Source organism: Asterias rubens, chromosome 2 (assembly GCF_902459465.1).
Source record: "Asterias rubens chromosome 2, eAstRub1.3, whole genome shotgun sequence".
Taxonomy (NCBI): domain Eukaryota; kingdom Metazoa; phylum Echinodermata; class Asteroidea; order Forcipulatida; family Asteriidae; genus Asterias; species Asterias rubens.
In genome coordinates this window covers 3,237,966-3,254,914 of record NC_047063.1, presented here as the reverse complement: position 1 = coordinate 3,254,914, position 16,949 = coordinate 3,237,966, and the positions used below count along the sequence as shown (strand labels likewise).

The window sequence follows — 16,949 nt, the reverse complement described above, 5'->3', positions numbered from 1 at the left end:
CCCCGGCGAAGAAAACTGGTCGTGCCCCCCCCCCCCCCCTTCCAGAAATAAACATGGATCCAGGAAGTTGATAAAAAAGCGGTCGCGCTATCATACGAAAATAGTTCACAGTTTGCCATATAATCAGGGTATCTCATTGGGGTCCTGTCCCCACGGACCGTCTGGAGCTGACCACACCCAGCAACGCACCCCCCTCCACCCCTCATAAAATTAAAAACATCTGTCGTACACAAAGGACTTGGTTCGTTTTCTAAATTAAAAACCATAGTTACAGTCCGTTTGTAGGCTATATCATCACAAGTGAGTAGGCCTAGTCATTCGATGATGATGATTATGACCACGATGATGCTCATCACACATGCAATGGTGATACAACTTGGGAACCTGTCCGTACATAATTGTATTTTTTCAACGAATTAAAAGAATTGCACTAAAAAAATCAATCAGACCGCGTAATGTTGTTGAGTGGCCACGCAACAAAATAACTGTACAGGACCAATTTATTGTTATTCCATTTTTTTATTTGAAATAATTATTTTGTTCATGGAACAGCTCGCCACAAACCGACACCAAACATGAAAACATAACAAAAACACCAAAATAAACACACAAAAATACCGAAGAAACAAAACGGGCAGAAAATAACTTCAAGCCATGATCAAATAAATATATTATGAATAGATAACACGGACAGAAAAACACACTCACTGTTTTTTGTAAGCTCCAATTATAAGCACAACGGTGCTTGCTTCTTATCGTTTTCATTTTGCAAGTAGAAAATTAAAAATGATTCAATAATCAGCATTTACATGACTTCTGGGATTAAACAAAGACAAATTAATTTACCAAAGCGGGGGTTGAACCATGCAACGTCCTCTGAATTAACGTGCATGCGCTCTACAACCAACCAAGGAGCAATTTTTACATAGCCCTGCTAGCTTTACCAATGAGCCTTAAGTTGACGATCTCCATATATTTTTGTCCATATTGTTTTATTTGTTCAGAGGGGTGTCCGTCAGAAGCCATGCAACCTGTAACTGCCGTGTATAGCCAGGGATCACACCAAGGGTTGATACCCGAGTTTATTTTGGAGTGCCCTTGCAGGCAGGTAGATAGAGCTTGAACTCTTTGGGTAGTTCGTCCTCAGAATACAGCCGGTCTGTGAAATACACACGGCGAGTTCGACAGTTGGCATGGATCTATCAAGAGAATGCAAAACATGCAGTGAGAAACAAGAATTATGAAATTATGCAGGTTTAATAGCTGAACTCCAAAGTGAACAAGGAATGTAATCCACAAGCTTAAAGGCAGTGGACACTATTGGTAATTACTCAAAATAATAATCATCACAAAACATGTCTTTATTACCAGTAATGGGGAGAGGTTGATAATAAAACATTGTGAGAAACAGCTCCCTCTGAAGTGAAGTAGTTTTCGAGAAAGAAGTAATTTTCCACGAACGAGACCTCAAGTTTAGAACTTGAGGTCTCGAAATCAAGCATCAGAAAGCACACAACTTCGTGTGACAAGGGTGTTTTTTTCTTTCATTATTATCTCGCAACTTCTACAACCGATTGAGCTCAAATTTTTACAGGTTTGTTATTTTATGCATATGTTGAGATACACCAAGTGAGAAGACTGGTCTTTGACAATTATCAATAGTGTCCACTGTCTTTAAAGGCAGGGTGCACCTTTCAGAGGTAATTACTACAAAATTAACGACCATCAAAACTTCCTCGGTAAGAAGCACTGCAGCTGTTGGTAATGTATAACATTTTTGAGAAATATTTCCCTTCAAGAATGTGGTTTTAGTGAAAGAGGGATTCAACAACATTTCGACCTGAAAAACGTTTCTGCATGAAGCGCTTCTCAGACAGTGCATTCTAATTACGGAATCTTCTTTCCGCGTGGACATAGGTCATAGACAGATTTTCGGCGATGTCGCAAAAAGCTACCATGACCTCTTGAAATGATACATTGATTAAAAATACCGACAATAATTATGTTGTGCTCACCTGTACTCTAAGGGTCTCTTTGTAGTTCGTGCCGTATGCCCGCTTGGTAAAGTCTGATAAGTTAAACTGCATGAAAAAAAGAATAAACAATGGTACATTATAGAGGTTAGTGGAAATTATTAATTACCCTCTAACTTTTCACCATAAATTATTCCCATGTCGCACTGAGTAAGTCGCAATGATGAATAATTATAAACATTCAATGTTTTCTTGTACATGTCATCACTTGCAGGCAGTCGAGTTTTTATAATTACAAGAAAATCACTCAGTTAAAGGGAAGGTACACGTTTGGTAATTACTCAAAACAAATATTAACTTAAAAGCTGACTTGGTAACGAGCAATGGGGAGCTGTTGATAGTATACAACATTGTGAGAAACGGCTCCCTATGAAGTAACGTAGTTTTTGAGAAAGAGGTTATTTCTCACTAAAATAATAAAAGACTTCTAGCTAGAAGTCTTTTATTCTTGTCTTAAAGCATACAAATTCGTCCAACAAGAGTGTGTTTTCTTTCACCATTATTTTTCTCGCAACTTCGATGATCAATTGAGCCCAAATTTTCACAGGCTTAATAATAATAATAATAATATTTATTCGGGCAATCACATCTACAAGCACATGTACATACATTAAACATAATTTAAGAAAACAAAGTAAAACAACAGTGGGGTGCACAGGAGAGCATAAAAGTAAAAAAACAATAACTATCGCCAAAAGGCGTATGTCTCCTAAATCCCCCAAAATACTTTGAAGGCAAGAGATGGCATATAAAAAAGCACAGAAGATAATAGCAATCGCTTGTTATTTTATGGTTATGATGGGATACAACAAGTGAGAAGACTGGTCTTTGACGGGTACAAACCGCGTACACCTTCCCTTTAAGAATTAGAGTAGTTCCATACAGGCTCAAGGCCTTTCTAGCCTCCTCAGTGTTCTCGTCGTTTTTATTCGTGCACGTGCTTTTGCTCGGTAATTTTAAAAACACTTCATAAGTGCGGGAGTAACCCCAAGAGTTATACAAATCATTGGAATGGTCCAGTCTTGGCTATGAAGGACACTTTCCTCCGGCACATTGCACTTTTGGAAAACTAAACAAAATCTGCCTTGACTTAGTTTGGGTTTTAAATTTCATCTATATAGTCCTCTCATAATGCTTGTTATAGCGTGATTTCAAGATAAGCCCTACTGTTTGTGTTGCTCTCTTCAAACCAACCTGAATCTGGTTCCATCCTTTATCCAACCTCATCGGCATTGTACAGACAAAGGGTTTCACCCTAGTCATACTTTGGTAATTGCTGGCCCGGAATCGTCTCTTCACGTTGTTATCATCCAGCACTTGCACCTCGAAGGTGAAATATTTCTTGAGATTTTTGACGATCATCACCAAAAATGGCAGTTTGATACCTAGGGTCTTCTTGGGTTCACTCGGGCATGTGATGTACGTTGTGCAGACGTTTGTGCCCACGATTTCAATGACGTATGACTGAATGTCGTTGTCTGTCACTCTTTCCACGTGGCCGTTCTTGACCTGTAAAACCAGAAAAAGACAATTTGCAATTAACAGTTACTTTCTACCTGCTCAATATTGTTGGTTGCCACAATCAAAATAAGCCAATTAAGTCAAATAATTAATTCAAAACGTACTACCGAACTGACAAGGCTTTGCGTAGTATAATACGGGTGCATGTGTTTATTTAAAACTAGAGAAAAGGATTGAATTTACTCTGTCAAAGTACAACGGTATTAAGCTACTCCCCCTTAAATGTAACTTTCTAGGGTAATGTCGAGAGTGCCAAAATGCAGAGACAAAATAAATTATAGTACAAAAGGCCTTCAAATTAAAGCGCTGCTTTGGCCTGCAAACCCAGAAGAAGAAAAAAAAATGATCTGCGTCAGGGACAGTTGTTTTCTACCGGCCATTTATAGTACAAACAATATATAGACCTTGGCCTAAAAATAAAATTTAAAAAAAACATGCTCACCAACTACTATCATTGCAACTCGTAACCCCCCCCCCCCCCCCCCCGTTTCAACCTACAAACTCCTTATGTAGCTCGAACCATTGCAAAAAGTACTTGTCAATTTTCGCCTGAAACTAACTCGCATAATTGTACTGGAAAAGATGACAGAATTTAATTTCATTTTTATTATTTTTAATGAATAGAATTCGCCTCACGGATGAGTGAGGAATAGTCTAATAAGCATGATGGAACAGGTCGATCAGCCGACCATGATTACTGCAGTAAGGTTGCCATAGCAACGTGTCCAAAAAATATTAATCATGATAATTACAGTAAAATGGCTCAACGGTGGACAGGCTAATAACAACTCTGCCATGGCAACGGTAAACTGTCAAATCATGACATGAACATCTTCTGGTAAAAAAAACACTATCCAATTTAAAATAAAAATTATAATGAGCACAGCTTACCTCCTTGCTCCAGATCTGCAGAGGTTTACTTCCGATTCCGTACAGTATTGACAAAAAACCACCTTGAAACGAATCTTTAAACATGTTGGTTTCTGAGCCGGACATTACTGTAGATAATTATTATAAAATTCCCTATTTCTTCTACTCCGCTATCACAAGCAAAAGTTACTTTTCATGTAATACTATTCCTCAAAAAATAACAAGGAATTATTTGTTTTCGTCTACCCAGTCCATCTTAGAAGTTGGCAAAATAATATTCCTGCTGTAGCTAAACGAAGATCAAATCAACCACTCGCCTCATACAACAATTACCTATTGTGTTTTAGGTCAGTGTCGGCAGAAAGTCAAAGACAGGTAGTGTACATGGGGGTGCGCGCGAAAATACCTGCTGAATATGTAATAGAGGAGCAGGCTTTTGTTAGAAATGTCATGAATAAATTAAACAAAATATGACGCACACGAGCTTCATTCCTATGCACATGGTGCATTCAAAATTAATTAAGATATTACCATGTGTTTTTTGTAACAGAATATTTCCCCAAGGTTCATTGCAAATATTGGTTCGTCACACAAAGGTATTGCTCAGCCAGCAAGGTGTGTATGGGTGGTGGTGGTGGTGGTGGTGGTGGGGTGGGGGGGGGGGGGGGGGGGTGGGGGGGGGGGGGACAGACAAGGTAGACACCTATTTTTGTGTGTTTTTTAAGGGCCAAGTTTATAACATTCTCGCAATGCTTTCGTCACCTTCGAAAGGAATGCTACCAAAATCCCTATTAATAGGCCAGTATAAATTAAAAAAGTATGAAGGAATAACTAAATAAACAAAAAAACAAGTCTTAGACGATAAAAAAAAGTACGATTTGAAGCTTTGCATGGTCACCATGCACATGGTGTATTAAGTAGAGTGAGACATGACCTAAAACGTGTAGGTGCAGGCATGCTATTCTTCATAGAGTCTGATTTCCGATTTATTTTGCCATTGGGAAAATAAGAAACATTGTAATGAAATAGCCTGAAATGTGTACATGATATTGATAGGTCAGTCTTTGTACTGAATACAATTTTCCTACTCCTTTCCAAGTGACATGCTTGTAGGTGACAATCAGTGACTACAAATTTATAGGAGAAACCGGTGGAAAGATTATTCACATGATTGTCCCCGAAAGCCTTTTTAATTGCTGCAAGAAAATAACCAATCAATCAGTGTACAAACATAATGAATAAGTAAAAAGTAACAAGAAAAAAATGAATAAATTATCTTGCTCCTTCATTAGTCCATAGCTAGTCGATAAAAATATATTAAACAAATTATGATACCTATCTTTACTCTTTGTATTTATGCAGCCGACACGTACACGTAAACATCAAGCCATGCAGGATTTCAAATTTCTTAGTGTTTACATTTATTTCAATATCACCTCAGTCTGTAACATAAAATAAAACCCTAAAATAAGGCAAAAACCATGTAATAGCCAATTTAGCCTCAACGGCGACTTAAGTCAGCTTTGCACTATACCTGCTCTAGAGACTTTAGTTGCCCAAGAAAACACACAAAACGCACTCAAGCCAGAGCACAACAGCCATTTAAAAAAAAAAATGTAGTTTTGTCCATGTTCCCCCTCCATACCCAGGCTAGATACTTCACAGAGGCAACAAAGGCGATTGCCTCCACGCCCCCTGTTCATTGCCTTGGTGCCCTTGAAATGAGCCAATAGAAATTTACGATTTCGTCATAGGGTGCCCTTTACCAAGGAGAAAATGCCTTGGTGCCAATGCCCTTTCAAAAACGAAGCATGCAGACCCGCATACCTAAGCTTACCATCATTGGAAACAGAAAGATCAGATCTTTACCAAGGTCTTTTACACTGTACAACACAACAAATGCAAATACTCCTAAAATAAACTTGAAGTATCAAGATGTCATCTGAAGTAGACAACTCACTTTTGAAAACTGTTGTCTCCTACAACAAACAATAATTTGCTCTTATATAGTGTCCATATCCAAGTAGCTAGATCAAGGCACTTTCCAACAACACTATGATCCCAGTTCATCGAGCATAGACCATTCCCTCAAACTTTCTCATCTCCCTGGGGAGCAGGCCTGGAATTTCACGAAGGCCACTGATGTGCTGCCCTGGTCTTGGCCGTGGTGCCACTTCAAAAGTTTCCCATAGACTTTAAGATTTTCCAATGGAAGTGCCCTTTGCAAAATGAAAATGGCATTGCCTTCTCAAAGATGAAATTCCTGGTGCATACGGCCCCAAGCTGCTTAATTAATTTGCACTGATGGCTAGGGTTAACCCAACACAATACTGTCTCAGCCCTCTCATGCTCCCATTTATACACCTAGGTTAAGGGAAACAATTATGGTTAAGTGCCTTGCTCAAAGACACAAGTGTCATGACTGGAAGTCAAACCCACACTCTAGATGATTCAACCATCAGAACTTGAGACAGATGCAAAAACCATTCAGGTATAACTCACCACTGTGACCTCGACATTTGACCTTTTGACCCCTAAGCAATACCAACTTTTCTTCCCAAGGGGATTTCCACTAATTTCACTTCTTACTGGGTTTACAGTCTGGCACTGAAAGTTCTCAGCCGGAAGACCAGCCGGCTGGCTGGACAGGACGGACACCCTAGACAATGACAGTACACCTTTAGCCTACTATGGGCAACAACAATACTTGTATTTAATAGACGGAAATTTACATCAGGGATAAAAAATACTAATTTTGGTTTTACCCATTTATACACTGATGTGTGTTATCACTGTACACTCGGTACTTTCCCAAGCTCTGTGAACAAAATCACAGGCATATTACTCGGGTGGGATTTAACCCACAAGCTTTGCAATGGACCCTTCCCATGAAATATGCTAGTTACATTCACGCATGCGTACAGACCCTGTTGATTGGCAAACACCATAGAGTTGTGCACTAAGCAATCGCGTCTGCGTCACGCACCCATTAGCCGTGTACAAAACAGCGCGATATTCCCTCATTTTGCCAACCAAAACCTTAGTGCGCAAGCGCTATGTGCAATTTACATATTTCATGGGAAGGGTCTATTCTAGAGCAGTGTCTTACCAATAGTTGTCTTTTGAAGAAACAAAATTGTAAAATCTAAAATTATAAAAAAAAAAAAATAACAAAAAACTGCACGGCATTGGCAGGGCCTTATCTGATGCTGGAAGCTGCTACAGACAGTTCCATTCATAGTATCACTAAATGGAAATATATAATGATACTGCCTTACATTCATGACTCTTCAACTCATGCCAAAGTTACTTATAGTGCCAAGAGTATGTTTCATAATGCGTCCTTGGTTGCCATTCTGCTAACAACCGCATCAAGTAGAGAACACACACCTAGCTCCTCTCCATCCACTTTGTAAACCTGAAGAAATGGAAACAAAAAACAAGAATTTTCAAATATAATTGGTTATAATATACACTTACACAAATGTATACAAAGTACTGTAAAAAAGTACTTTCCTGAATTCTGTGAAAAAATTAACAGGCACATCACTCAAGTGGGATTCGAACCCATGACCTTTGCATTGCTAGAGCAGATGTCTTACAAATAGATCACCGAGGTACCCCAGTGGCTAGAGGCAGTTTGAATCCTATGTGTAAGCAGGGGGCATTAAAATGTATCCAGGTTTAAACAATTTGGTGTTAAGCGACAATGGAGAGAGGGTAATGGAAGGGTTAGGGTGTTAGGGTTCAAACAGGGCACTACAAGAAGGGTGAACATCATATCTTATGGAAAACCTGAGGGAATATTCCGATGTGCCTCACAGCTCAGTTGATAGAGCATCTGTCCGGAGTGTTGGGGGTCTTGGGTTCAAATCCCAATGAGGACCATTTGATGATTTGTCTCTCATGCCATGTTTGGTTATTTCGCTTCAATGGTGATTAGGCACCATACCAAATCAAATTGTGAACTCAAGCTCTGGTGTTTCTGCTTAGCAGAGTGTGGGTTCGAATCCGGTCAAGACACTTGTGTCCCTGGGAAACACAACTATAATTGTTTCTCTCCAACTAGGGGTAAATGGAAAGGGGTAAAACCTGTGAAGGCAGAGATGGTTCTTGTGATTGATTTAGCCGAGTAGCGCATTTGTTGCACACAGGCTGTATACTCCCCAGAGAGCTGAGATGGTTTAAGGAATAAATTATTGGCCCAGTGATCAGGGGTAATACACTTGCAAGTGCTCTAAGACGCCCTTTGGGTGTGAAAGCGCTACATAAAAACTAGTTGTTATTATTGTTATTGTTATTATTGAGAAATTGATCCCTGGTTTATGTTTATGCTTAGCGAGAGCCATACCTGCTTAATGAGACTGTAGTCATTGAAGTTACTGAGTTCATCCAGGGGTACAATATCACCTTGAACCAGTCTCTCCACAGCATTCACCTTCTCCCCTGAGTCATCCTCAAGGGTGACTACAACAAGACCGGAATCCTCTTTAGAAAGGCCGAACCTCTTGAAAGATGCACTGATCTGAGAGATGGAGAAATAACAACAACTCAAATTAGATGCACTGATATGAGAGATGGAGAAATAACAACAACTCAAATTAGATGCACTGATATCTTGCAACTTTGACGACCGATTGAGCTCAAATTTTCACAGGTTTGTTATTTTATGCATATGTTGAGATACACCAACTGTGAAGACTAGTCTTTGACAATTACCAATAGTGTCCACTGCCTTTAAGGGTGAATCCTAGCTGTGTTTGATTCTTACATTTCTTGTAGGAGACAAGTTGAAGAGGACCTCCGTGTTGACATTCCTGGTGCTCATTTTGAGTCCATTTTTCTTGATGTGTAGAGCTTTATTTGCTGCCACCAATAGCTGGAAAGGATCTACAATCTGCATTAAAAAAGCAATCCAGACCAAAGTTATTTATCGTAGTCTACAACCTATCCGTAGAAGGAATCTTGGTGTATGGGGGTATGGCAATTGGGAACTGTCACTTTAAGTGCCCCACCCATCCCCTGCCATGTTGCCAAAGACCAAGGGCTAATGTCATAGAGCTGTTTTAGCAGAAAAACATATGGTTTCACAAATTTCTGCTAAGCAAAAATTAGCAAAAAATTAGTCTCAACTCACATCATGAAATATGCCTAATATTCTTGTCATTGATGCTTGTTGACTTTTATAAATGTACTAATAAATTTGGACATTTTAACCATCTGTGCATTATCAGCGAAGGGGAATGGTTAAGGATTGATTGAAGTCATACATTTGTATGTAGTGTACTAAGTCATATCTTTGGGGGGAAAAAGGTGGGGGAGGTGAAAACAACTAAATAAAGTTAGTAAGCCTACAGTTAAAAACACGTGTACAAAACACAACAACACATTAGTTATGCTACTACTTCCTTGCTCTATGTTTATGCCTAGTGAAAAATGTTCTGGCAAGCTTATCTTATTTCAAAGTTGTGTAAAATAACACACTAAAATAAAAGGCATAACCTATACTTAACAATTTATCCGGTAAGTTTGTATGTAAGCCTATTAAGTATAGTAATTATAACAATAATAAATGTGAAGAAAACTTGTAATTTTTTTTTATAGTTGTACAGACGACATTGGTGTAGAAGTACACAATTTATACGTCATTTTGTTCAGCTGAGATGCATGAGTAAGCAATTTTTCTGGGGGAAAAAACAAATGACAATCAAACCATTTGGCTTGTATTAATAATGATTAGATCCATATCATACATAGGACCATACCATACCATTTTTGGAGACAACAGAACTGCATCAATTTCTCCAGCCATGATATTTTTCTTCAGTTCCTCACTATTTTTCACATCTTTGAAAAGAGCAATATAAACAGAACTTCCGGGGAAAAGCTCCAATTCAAACTTCACTGCATGCTCAGAAGTTGCCATTGTAAAATAAATGGCATAATTCACTTTGTAAATCAAAGCGCGGTTGCTAGCAAGTTGAACCTCATGAACTCACGTTTCCCTTTAATTTTTAGCAGAGTATAGTCAGTTACCCTTCTCAAGTTAATAGATAAAATTCCAAAGAGAGTCAGGGTACCATGCAATAAACCAAGATGGCGGCGCCCATGAATGTTGTTCTGGCTGTTGTCCTCTCGATGTTTCTAGCTTTTACTTCGGTTTTGTTCTACCATGTCAACAAAGTACAGCCACAACCCTACATGGATGAGATCTTTCATGTGCCACAAGCCAAAAAATACTGCAATGGCTCATTCAATGAGGTAATTAACGAAGATTAAGGGCACTTTTAACCGCCCACCGTGCATGTGTGTGTGTGTGTGGTGGACCACCGGTGATGTGCACTGCACTCTCACCACCACTGCACTGCATGCACTGCACTGTGTGTGAGTGTGACACCTGTCACTGTGTGCTATCTCACTGCTGCTTTGGATATGGGATGTGTGCTACTGACTGGCTGAACCAGCACTGTGCTACAAAATATTTTTAGTCAGTAGGCACTGACTGATCAGGCTGTTTTGTTGCTATTAAATTTAGAATTAAAGGTTGTAATCAATAAATGACAATGCTTGCTCAATCAAATTAGTCATGGATTCTTGGCCAAGGCAATAGTACTACACTACTACTAGTAGTAATATGTGGTGGGATTAGGGATTCTTCTAGACTTAGTTTGGGGAATACACGTAATATTGTAAATATGTAAACCTTGCACATAAAACCGTGTGTTGTTTTCACTTAAAAACCGCATGAAATCAAGACGCCAGATTTAATGAAGTTTTCACAGGTTGGTTGCATAATATTTAAGAAATAGTAGAAGATGGGAAGATAATTTACACTACAGGGGTTGTGTAATGTAAAATACTGCATTTAATTTAATGAACAACAAACTTATCAATATCATGCCAAGTCAAGTAAATCACTGTAAAACCTTTTTGGGGTATTTGTATGTAATCACTGACGAGTCACTCTGCCTTGGTTAAACTCAAACCTGATCTATGTTCTCTAATTCTCTTTACTTCCAGTGGGACCCAATGATCACTACCCTGCCTGGTCTGTACCTAGCTTCAGTTGGTCTTCTAAGACCGATAACAGAATTGATGCTGGTAGACATGTCGGAGGTGTGTACAACCACTGTACTACGATCTACAAACGTACTCTTTGCCGTGGGTAACCTCTACATGTTATACGCTCTGATCGTCAGACTCCACAAACATGACAAGGTAGGCAAATTCTTTGGTTTAATAACCGTTTAGGGTTTAGTAACATGAATGTGCTATATTGGGTTGGTATTGGTTGCTGTTGTTTTGTTTTTGGTTTTTTTGGGGGGCAGGGGGCGGGGTTGAGACATGTACCAAGACTGCCTAGTTAAGTAGGTAAACAACTTACAAAAATACTTGTAATTTTTTTTATACAAACAACTGGCCTACTGCATGCAGAAAAGCAACAACTTTGTTTTAAATTTTTCAAATTTGGTGTACCCATACACCGATGTGTTGGATTAATAATGCACTGCATACTCACTGCTTTCAGAGTCCTGTGGAAACATGTCCACACACAGGCTATGCTTCTAGGTTGGGATTGGAACCCACAAACCCTGCATTCTAAAGCAAATGTCTTTCCACCATAAAGACCAACAAGTACACCTAGTTAAGAGTGGCCAGTTTGAATCCTATCAGGCCTGGTACTTCACGGAGGCAACAAAGGCGATTGCCTCCATGCCCCCCCTGGTCATTGCCTTGGTGCCTTTGAAATCCTCCAGTAGAAATATACAATTTCCTCAAGGGGTATCCTATACCAAGGAGAAACTGCCTTGGTGCCCTAGCCCTTTCCTGTCCTGTACTTGATAGAATACTCCATCTCCAAGTTCTCCATTTTGCAATAATGAAACTGTACTTCTTCTTTTTTTCCCAGGCATCTCAAACCTACAAGCCGCTACTGACAGCAGCCTCCCTCGCTCATCTGCCCGTCCTTTATTTCTTCTCCTTCCTCTACTACACCGATCCGGGATCCACCTTCTTCATCCTCATCATGTATCTCTTCAGTCTCCACGGCAACCATCTGATGGCCGGCATCATGGGAGTCCTCTGCGTCATCTTCCGCCAGTCCAACATCGTCTGGGTCGTCTTCACGGCGGGCGTGACGTTCGTGAAAGAGGTGGAGGGTGAGAGGAGTGAGCAGCAGAGTCCCGACGCTCCCAACGACATTCAGACAATCCTCGCATCTATCAAGAAATCCCTTTTGTACATCCTGAAGTTATCCAATCTGGGTCATTTGATACTGGTCCTCTGGCCCTACGGCATCGTTGCCTTTGTGTTCATGGCTTTCCTGGTCGTCAACAAAGGGATCGTGCTCGGAGATAAGAGTAATCATGAGCCCTGTTTGAACGTCCCTCAACTCTTCTACTTCATGATCTTCACTGCCGTCTTCGCCTTGCCCTACGTCCTCTCTCCATACAGTGCAATCAGGTTCCTGAAGGCGTGTCTGAGACGCCCCTTCGCAAACCTCGCCCTGACTTGCCTTGGATTGTTAGCCGTGCACTACCTGACGTACGTCCACATCTACGTCCTGTCAGACAACAGACATTACGTCTCCAGTATCTGGCGTCTGTACCAACGCCACGACCTCATCAAATACGCCATCGTTCCATTCGTCGTCTACATGAACTGGTGCATGCAGGACAGCCTCTCCAGACACAGCAGCTTATGGAAGCTTGTGTACTTCATCTGTGTAGCTGTGGTCACAGTGCCCCAGCGTCTCTTAGAGTTACGCTATTTCATCGTTCCTTATCTGATGTTCAGGATTCACATGCCGTTACAGTCCTACTGGAAGATCTGTCTGGAGTTATTGCTAGGTGCTGTAGTGAACAGTGTCACGTTGTATTTGTATATGGAGCGGCCATTTTTCTGGGAGGGCACCCCGGGCTTGCAGAGATACATGTGGTAATTGGCTGTATGTCTGTTACAATTGGAAACCAAGTTTTGATTAACTAGTTAACTATGTTTACTAATATTGGATTAAGACAAGATCCTTGATCAAATTAAGCGCTTGTTTCGCCTATATAATATTGCCGCTTGAATATTGTAACCCTGTCAAACACTAATGAGCACATCAAACAGATCTTTTTCAGGACAAAATCAGTTTCAAGATCATTTTGTGTGTGTCGTTCGCTCATCAAAAGCCACATTACCACTTTATGTCTCAGAAGCAATTAATCATTATTACTGCCAGTCTGAGCTCAAATAATAAACATCTTCTACCAAAATCCTGGACAAAAAAAATCATCATGGGGTAAAAAATCGTTTACTTATTTTGCCTCTTAATTGTGAAACAGTTTCCAAGAGCATATTAAACTTTTTTTCATCACTGGCTTTGTTCAAAACTTCCCTCAATTCTTCCCTGATGAGGACTGCAATAAACATTCCTTTATTGATGTTGCGCTGCGTCATGATAGTCTTAAGATGTATAAATGCCCATTTGAATGTTAATCAATGTCTCAATATTATTTATATATCATTAATCAATATCTGTGTCAATGATGAATAAAAAGTGCTTCAGTTTGTCAAATACAAGATCTGAAAAGAGTTACTTAATATTTATAATGTTGTTCATTTGATGTCTTTATAACAAAAAGTGTAGCCCATGATTGTGGCTGTGCACACATGCATTCACCACATAACAACAGGCTGACATAGCTCATCTTTCAAAACCACAGTTGATGATATTTAATGGGAAGACAGTAGGAGAGTTGACTGTTAACACATGACATCATGTTGCAGCCTGGCATAGCTCATTTATCTTTCAAAAAACACAGCCATTGATGTTGAATGGGAAGACAGTAGGAGGGTTGACTGTTAACACATGATATGGAATTGCAGCCTGGCATAGCTCATTTATCTTTCAAAACCACAGTGGATGATATTTAATGGGAAGCGGTAGTAGGGTTGACTGGTAACACATGATTTCGTATTGCAGCCTGACATAGCTCATTTATCTTTCCAAACCAGTTTATGATATTGAATGGGAAGACAGTAGGAGGGTTGACATTTAACACACAATATGGAATTACAGCCTGGCATAGCTCATTTATCTTTCAAAACCACAGTTGAAGATAATGAATTGGAAGACAGATGGAGGGTTGACTGGTAACACATGCTATCATATTGCAGCCTAGCATAGCTCATTTATCTTTCAAAACCACACAGTTGATGATATCGAATGGGAAGACAGTGGGGGGTTGACTGTTCACACATGGACATTATATTGCAGCCTGGCATAGCTCATTTATCTTTCAAAACCACAGTGGATGATATTGAATGGGAAGACAGTAGGAGGGTTGACTAGTAAAACATAGTATCATATTGCAGCCTGGAAAAGCTCATTTATCTTTCAAAACCACAGTTGATATTGAATGGGAACCAGTAGGAGGGTTGACTGTTAGCACAATACATCATAGTGTAGACGAAGCTTATTTTTATCATTCAAAACAATGGTGAGTAGTTTGATTGGTCACACTGTAGGAGGGTTAGGGTGCAACAGTTTCTAATCAAATGCATGGGGAAAAGGTGTGTTGTGGCTGCAGGTTAGCCGAATTACCGTTCTAGGGCAGAGCACAGATGTCATTAACTAATTTACTTTGGCTGAAGGTAGATCCATTATACAAACAGAGACAGTCTGTTTTTTTTATGTATAACTTGTTCTCATTTGAATATTTTATTTGGATTCAATTGTACAATTACATATATAAAGTTCTTTTTCATGATTTGAAAACTCTTTAAAATAAACACCAGCACCTCTCCTTTTAGTAAGATGTTAAGAGACAATTAAAGTATCTAAGAATGTGTTGAATATACACATGTTCACCAACTCAAAATTGCATTTTAATTAACTACAAGTGCAAATAATTACTTGGTGTAATTTTCTATTACCCTACTTTTTCCGAAGAATCTACAGAACAGAATACACAAACATAATAATCTCCTAGAATAAAACTTTATATAAAAAAGGTTATAAAATAATGTACAAAGCTCTCTCACAGTCCTCGGGAAAAAAGTATCAAGCAATTCCTGAAAGTGAGTACCCATTTGAGTCATTTCAGATTATAAACACTCTGCCCATAAATTGAAAAAGTCCATGTGAACTCCAATGCATTTATATATGCAGTTCAAACGGATATGGAAACAACAATAAGGCCATGCATACAAGTGAGCTCAACTTGAGATATAATTCAAGAAACAATATATACATTTATCTTCAGGGCTCGAATCTTACACTGGACCACAGGCCCCGAGGCCAGCGACTGGTGTCGGTCCAGTAAACTCAGGACTGAACATGCTGGACACTGGACATTTCTGGCAGTCTTGTTTTTTCCAATTGAATAATAAAACTATACTGTGTGATATATAAAATAAATAAAAATAATTGATGTTAAAGCCATTATACACTTTCGGTAAAAAAAAAAAAAAAAAAGTTCACAGATTTACAAATAATTTACAGGGTTTACAGAAGGTAAAAGTGAAAGACTTCTCTTGAACTATTGTTCCATGAAATGCTTTACTTTTTGAGAAAACATTAAAACAATATAAATTCTTGTTAAAAGAATTACGGATTTATTTTAAACACATGTCATGACACGGCGAAACGCGCGGGAACAAGAATGGGTTTTCCGTTATTTTCTTCCGACTCCGACTCCCGACTGAACCTTAATTTTCACAGGTTTGTTATTTTATATATCAGTTGTGATACACGAAGTGTGGGACTTGGACAATACTGTTTACCGAAAGTGTATAATGGCTTTAAAAGGTTGACTTTGAGTCTGATAGAAACCTTTTATTTCTATTGAATAATGAAATATGTGCATGTATACGTAGAGCTATACAAATAGCTCTTTGATGTATACTCAAAACCAAACATGTATGTCATAAGGCTCCTTAAGAAACACCAGTACGCATACTCAACTGTCTTGTTTTACAATAATTTCCGTGCAGTACATATTTTTCGCAACAACCCATATGGTCATTAGCCTTGATCAAGGCTGTGTAGAAAATTACTCTAGCTAAAACCATTGAGCAAGGATAAACCTCAGCCGCCCGAATGCGACACACAACCAGTCCCACGACTGACTCTAAAAAGAATAGCACACTGCACTCTCACCAACACACACACCGCTATTCCACTCACCGCTATCGCCCACAAACCTAGCCCGACAGCTCACAGGCTGGGATTGTGGGTGATAGCGGTTTGTGGAATATAGCGGTGTGTGGGACTGTGGAAATGTGCGTTTGTGTGCTTCCTTGGGTGAGAGCGTGGTGTGCTGTTTAAAGGAACATGCTGCCTTGGATCGGTCGAGTTAGTCTTTGAAAAGCGTTTGAAACCGTTTTTTTTTATAAAATGCATATGGTTAGAAAGATATTTTAAAAGTAGAATACAATGATCCACACAAATTTGCCTCGAAATTGCGTGGTTTTCCTTTTACTTTGCGAACTAAAATGGTCGGCCATTTATGCGAGTCAAAAATTTGACTCCCACAA

At 39.3% G+C, this 16,949-nt stretch overlaps 3 protein-coding genes across 4 annotated transcripts; 1 reads left to right on the top strand and 2 right to left on the bottom strand.

Moving 5' to 3' along the window:
- Nucleotides 1-557: 557 nt before the first annotated feature.
- On the bottom strand, nt 558-4,735 carry LOC117307088 (cilia- and flagella-associated protein 20-like). Its single transcript, XM_033791744.1, has 4 exons — nt 4,446-4,735; nt 3,228-3,542; nt 2,016-2,081; nt 558-1,199 (listed from the first exon to the last, which is right to left on the bottom strand). The coding sequence occupies exons 1-4, from the start codon at nt 4,548-4,550 to the stop codon at nt 1,083-1,085; spliced, it is 603 nt and encodes a 200-aa protein (XP_033647635.1). The 5' UTR covers nt 4,551-4,735; the 3' UTR covers nt 558-1,082.
- Nucleotides 4,736-7,532: 2,797 nt separating this feature from the next.
- On the bottom strand, nt 7,533-10,443 carry LOC117307278 (EKC/KEOPS complex subunit Tprkb-like). Its single transcript, XM_033791993.1, has 4 exons — nt 10,195-10,443; nt 9,196-9,321; nt 8,776-8,949; nt 7,533-7,842 (listed from the first exon to the last, which is right to left on the bottom strand). Exons 1-4 carry the CDS (start codon nt 10,348-10,350, stop codon nt 7,756-7,758), a joined length of 543 nt encoding a protein of 180 aa, XP_033647884.1. The 5' UTR covers nt 10,351-10,443; the 3' UTR covers nt 7,533-7,755.
- A 44-nt stretch (nt 10,444-10,487) lies between these two features.
- Nucleotides 10,488-13,697, top strand: LOC117307277 (putative Dol-P-Glc:Glc(2)Man(9)GlcNAc(2)-PP-Dol alpha-1,2-glucosyltransferase). 2 transcript variants are annotated; one of them, XM_033791991.1, is made up of 3 exons: nt 10,488-10,685; nt 11,445-11,642; nt 12,334-13,697. In XM_033791991.1, the coding sequence occupies exons 1-3, from the start codon at nt 10,521-10,523 to the stop codon at nt 13,363-13,365; spliced, it is 1,395 nt and encodes a 464-aa protein (XP_033647882.1). In that variant the 5' UTR covers nt 10,488-10,520; the 3' UTR covers nt 13,366-13,697. The 2 variants fall into 2 exon arrangements, with proteins under 2 accessions (XP_033647882.1, XP_033647883.1); XM_033791992.1 differs by lacking the exon at nt 10,488-10,685 and adding an exon at nt 10,839-10,911.
- Nucleotides 13,698-16,949: the final 3,252 nt, after the last annotated feature.